The 5,650-nt window shown below is 49.8% G+C and overlaps 1 protein-coding gene across 1 annotated transcript; it reads left to right on the top strand.

Moving 5' to 3' along the window:
• The first annotated feature begins 680 nt into the window (after positions 1-680).
• LOC105556561 lies at positions 681-4,928 on the top strand. The gene is made up of 2 exons (XM_012003655.1): positions 681-1,395; positions 1,741-4,928. Exons 1-2 carry the CDS (start codon positions 681-683, stop codon positions 4,926-4,928), a joined length of 3,903 nt encoding a protein of 1,300 aa, XP_011859045.1.
• Positions 4,929-5,650: the final 722 nt, after the last annotated feature.

Raw genomic sequence — 5,650 nt, 5'->3', positions numbered from 1 at the left:
GAAGTGTCTTCCCCATCGGCGGCATCAAGCTCTTCTTCGACCATTCGATTACCCAAGATTTCTTTGCCTCAGTTTGCGGGGGAATTATCGCTCTGGCCGTCGTTCATTTCTCTCTACAACACCTCTATCCACAACAACAAGCAGATTTCTACCATGGAAAAGTACCAATACTTGTTGTCTTCATTGAAAGGGGAAGCGCTTAACGCGGTTAAAAATTTGCCGTTGTCCGAGGATCATTATCCTATGGCATATGAATCATTAACGGGGCGATATCAGAATAAGAGGAAACTCGCTACACATTATTGGAACTCTATCATGAAAGCGAAGCCGCTGAAGCAGGATTCGGCCGACGCCTTACGCCGACTGTGGGATACGTTCCAGGAGAACGTTGGAGCGTTGAAGCTGATGAGCTTTCCGACCGCATCGTGGGACTTCATTTTGCTCAATCTTTTGCTAGATAAACTTACCCCGTCCTTACGGGAAAAATTTGAATCGGAGCATAGGAAGACCGAAATTCCTAGTTATAGTCAATTGACGAAATTCCTTCAGGAATATTGTAAGGTCTTAACCTCTATGTCTAGCACATCGGACACGGTAGGGAAGGCGGAAGCTAAGGGCGCGAAGCTCAATTGCCGTCCTCCAAGCCCGGTGCTGCGGTCTCGTCGTTTGTGACCGGCACGATGGCTTGTGCAGTCTGTAAAGAGCAACACTCGGTTGCGAAATGCCCTCAGTTTCTGAAATCAACGGCCAAGGAAAGGTACTCTATTATAAAGAATTTAAGGTTGTGCATCAACTGTCTTCGTTTGGGTCACAACGCAAAGGCTTGCCCCTCTAGTTGGACGTGTCGGTCGTGTCAATCGAGACATCACACACTCCTCCATTTCGAACAAGGCTTAGGCTTATCCCCTGCGGCCACTCCTGTGACTGCGGATTCGTCGAAGCGGGAAGCGGAATCGACCGTTACCTCGCAAACCAATCAATCGGTAGTTGCAATGACTAGCATGATGGATTCCAGTCCGGTAATATTGCTGTCTACCGTCAAGGCCGAGATACTTGACATTCACGGTAACGCGTTTCCGGTTCGGGTCTTGTTGGATAGCGCTAGTCAAGCGAATTTCATCACGGAAAGTTGCCTGCGAAGGGGCGAGTTCGATCGCACCAAGCATCGTATGCTCGTTTATGGTGTAAACGACCAGAAGGCCGCCACGACCCAGGGTAAAACCTCCTTCGTGATTCGGGTGCCAAATCGAGCGGAGGTGCGCCTGCCCGTGGAGGCTACGGTGCTTCCACGCATCTCATCTCTCTTCCCAACTCGTGGTATTGAGGGTCGATCGTGGGAGCACTTGGACGGATTGCCGCTCGCCGATCCAGACTACTCTGGGAAAAAAAGAGACAGTTATAACCCATTTTGGGACCCACCATTAGTAATCGAATTATTTGGATTGTTCGTAACTCTACTCTGGGAAAAATTTTGACCGTTTTTTGATGTAGTTAAGCAACTTAACATTTCGGTTATTGCCACTTAAGTGAAAATTATCTTTGCGTTACTGAATATCGACAGAACTAATTGAGAGAATTGATTAGTATTACTCTAATATCTTGAATATGGATAGAACGGCTAATTGTGATTTTTAGTTACGCGAGATAAAATTCGTAAAAGTTAGAGTTACGAACAATCTAAATAATTCGATTACTAATTGTGGGCCCCAAAATGGATTGTAACTGACTTTTTTTCCCCAGAGTACTATCTGCCTCGCTCGGTCGATGTTTTACTCGGAGCAGAGGTCTTTGTTTCGATTCTTCGAGATGGTTGTAGAAAAGGGGGGGCCGGAGAGCCCGACGCCTTCAATACAATTTTTGGCTGGGTGTTGATGGGTGCGGTCTCTTCGCATGCTCCGCGAAGTTTACACTCCTTCGTGACTTCGCTTGAATCGATAGACGACAAGGTGAGTAGGTTCTGGAGATTGGAGGAAGTTCCGGATTATTCTTCCAGCTCTGAGGACGATAGACGTTGCGAAGAATTCTTTAAACAGACCACTCATCGTGATCGTTCGGGTCGTTTCGTGGTATCGTATCCCTTTTCAAAGAATCCTCCGTGTTTTGTCGACTCTCGCCAAACAGCGGTTAATAGATTTCGTTCCCTCGAACGCCCTTTCAGGGCGGACGTCGCTTTCAAAACGGATTACTGCAACTTCATGCAGGAATATCTGGATAGTGGGCATATGGAGGTGATTGACCGGCCCTATCCAGTCGATGGGCCGATCTATTACTTACCCCATCACGGGGTCGTCAAGCTTGATAGTACAACCACGAAGTTGCGCGTGGTTTTCGATGCTTCATCTAAATGTACCAATGGGGTTTCATTGAATCAGACCCTGTTGAGCGGGCCTAAGCTACAGCAGGATCTGATGGCAGTCTTGCTCCGCTTTTGTGTGGGATCGGTGGCTCTGACTGCCGATGTGAGGCAGATGTTTCGCCAAGTATGGATAGAACCGAGGCAACGTGATTACCAGAGACTCGTCTGGCGCTTTTCGGAAAGCAAACCGATAACTGATTATCGTTTGAAAACGGTCACATTTGGCATCGCTCCCTCTCCTTACTTGGCGATTCGCTGTTTGCTCCGGTTGGCCGAGGAGGGTAAAGATACCCATCCGATGGCATCGAATGCTCTAACATCTTCCTTGTATGTGGATGATATCGTCACTAGCGTGCAGTCCGTCGAGGAGGCGCGCGATCTTCGGAGCCAGTTGCAGTCGTTACTACGGGGCGGCGGTTTCGAATTGAGGAAATGGGCTAGCAGCCATCCAGCTGTGTTGGCTGGCTTAGATCCTCAGGCTTGTTGCGATTCATTCTTATCGTTTGAGTTCAGGGAAGACCAATCTCTTAAAATCTTGGGACTCCATTGGTACACGGGCTCCGATAGTTTCGGGTTTCGAGTCAATCCACTGGATCGGGACTGCTCCAAGCGCACAATCCTCTCGGAGTTGGCTCGTGTCTTCGATCCCTTGGGTTTCTTGACACCTCTTACGTTCACAGCCAAGCGCTTAATCCAGCTCTTGTGGATTTCGAAAATAGATTGGGACACGAGACCTCCCCCAGAGATATGTCAACGCTGGGAGAGGTATCGGTCCGAATTGGCGGTCTTGGCTTCGCTGCGCATACCTCGTTCCTTATCGCGAAATGGGGTGGTGAGTCGTGAACTACACGGCTTTTGTGACGCTAGCGAGCAGGGCTATGGGGGGGTAGTTTATATGCGCATTGTTGCTCACGACGGAGTTACGATTCGACTGATTGCTTCGAAGGCAAAGGTAGCTCCCCTCAAGTCTATTACTTTACCGCGGCTAGAGCTTTGCGCCGCAGTGTTGCTCTCTGAATTGATAACGTACGTGCGGCGAGTTCTTGGAAACCACCTAACATTGGACGGGGTGTATGCTTGGTCGGACTCTATGGTCACTCTATCGTGGATACGCTCAGCGCCACATAAGTGGAAGACATTCGTGCGCAATCGAATTGCGCGAATTCAAGAAAACATCCACATATCGTCTTGGGGACACGTCCGCACCCATAGTAACCCAGCGGATTATTGCTCTCGGGGATTATACCCTGACGAATTGGTGAAATGCACAGCTTGGTGGCACGGTCCGGATTGGTTGGTGGAATTTGAGCCTCGCCCCGCGCCTGGATTTGAATCCGATTCCCTTGGGAAAGAGGAGATGGTTCGTACCACACTTGCTTGTTTTGAGCCTTCGAATGGCTTCGTCGATCTTCTGCCTCGATTCTCATCCTTGGACAAGATCTGCAGAATCGCTGCTTACTGTTTGCGTTTCATTGAAGGATTGAAAGCGAAACCCGTTCCAGCAGTTATCGCGGTAGATCAGCTGGAAGCGCATTCGGCGTTACTCGTGTTGGTGAAGATGTTGCAGTCTCAATGCTTTTCCGAGGATATTGATCGACTCCAAAATGGTCAGAGTGTTCCACGAGCCTTGCGTAAACTCCAACCCTTTCTGGCTCCAACGGGAGTCCTCAGGGTGGGCGGTAGGATCGTACATTCCACACTGCCTTACGAGGCTAAGCATCCCGCGTTGCTGCCAAACAAGCACAGGCTCACGGAACTTATTATTGAGCGCACGCATCGGACCCACTTACATGTCGGTCGACGCGCGACGCAATATTTGCTAGCGCAACACTTTTGGATCCTGGGGGTACATCAGGCGATCAAGCGGATTTTGTCCAAATGCTATCGATGTTTTCGTGCCAATCCTCGTTTTGTGCAACCGCCCATGTCGGCGTTACCGTCTGAACGCGTCAATCCGGTAAAACCCTTTTCGATTACGGGAATCGATTACGCGGGACCCTTTTTTGTGACTAATCGACGAGCGCGGAGAGTGACTCCCTATAAGGTTTACGTTTGTTTGTTCATTTGCTTTGCAGTCAAGGCTATTCATTTGGAGGTAGCCTTTTCGTTGTCCACGGATTCTTTTCTGTCAGCTTTGCGACGCTTCATAGCCAGGCGAGGCAGGTGCTCGTTGTTGTTCAGCGATTGTGGTACCAATTTTGTTGGTGCGCATCGAGAACTGGTCAGCCATATGCAGCTCGCCTCGGAGACGGAAGGAATCAAGTGGTCTTTCAACCCTCCCTCAGCGCCTCACTTCGGAGGGCTGTGGGAATCGGGAGTGAAGGCCATGAAGACTCATCTCAGGCGTGTCGTGGGAGCTCAAATTCTTACGGTCGAGGAGTTTAGCACGTTGCTCATGCAAATAGAAGCGGTTCTGAATTCCAGGCCGCTCTGTCCCCTGAGCTCGGATCCTAAGGATCTCACGGTTCTTTCGCCGGGTCATTTCCTCACCATGGAACCTCTGGTGTCGCTTCCTGGTCCGGAGTTGACGACGGTACCGGTGGGTCGGTTGGACAGATGGCAGTTGGTTTAGCGAATGCACCAAGAGTTCTGGAGACGCTGGCAGCAGGAGTATCTCCACACGTTGCAGCAGCGTCCGAAATGGCTGCGGCAAGTCAATCCGATTCAGGAAGGCTCGTTAGTCCTACTAAAGGACGAAAACGTCTCTCCTTTACAGTGGAAGCGGGGGCGAGTGGCCTCGTTGCATCCGGGTCGCGACGGCGTGGCGCGAGTCGCTACGGTGCAAACTGCGGGTGGATCGTTAACACGCCCTATGGTGAAATTGTGCCCACTGCCGACGGGCAATTCATCATAGAGGCTCTTAAAAATATAATAGTATATTTTGGTGGGCGGTATGTTTGGCGCTCACCATTATTTTTTTCTCTTGTAAATAATATTGTCGCGTTATTGTGGTCGTGGCGATTGCTCGTAATCGCTAACTTGTAACTAGTTGCTTGATTATTATTGTTAATTGTAACGCATCATCGATGGATAGCGACTCGGCATTTTCTTGATCTATCGATTGGCTTATTGATTGGTGCTGCCCTCACTATCCATCGACGATCACTATCGATGTGAGTGGGGACACCCTACTGGCTTGAGCTTGCGGTGTCCTAGATGGGGGTGCGAAAGAACCACTGGTACGACGACAGCCTAAGTGAAAGGACGTACCGTCCAGAGAGAGAAACAGGAAGTACGCTTATCCCGCACGTTGGCTTGGCACGCTTAGCACACTATATATCCCTCTCTCTCTCT

This window comes from Vollenhovia emeryi, unplaced genomic scaffold (genome assembly GCF_000949405.1).
Source record: "Vollenhovia emeryi isolate VEMERY1.0 unplaced genomic scaffold, V.emery_V1.0 DF939929.1, whole genome shotgun sequence".
NCBI lineage: Eukaryota > Metazoa > Arthropoda > Insecta > Hymenoptera > Formicidae > Vollenhovia > Vollenhovia emeryi.
This window is presented reverse-complemented; position numbering and strand designations above follow the sequence as displayed.

What these genes read in the sequence shown, in the direction of transcription:
- LOC105556561 (XM_012003655.1), top strand. Translation starts at nt 681, where the DNA reads ATGGCTTGTGCAGTCTGTAAAGAGCAACACTCGGTTGCGAAATGCCCT. An exon ending in CTCTGGGAAAAAAAGAGACA is followed by an intron (nt 1,396 to 1,740) that starts GTTATAACCCAT and finishes TTTTTTCCCCAG; the next exon opens with AGTACTATCTGCCTCGCTCG.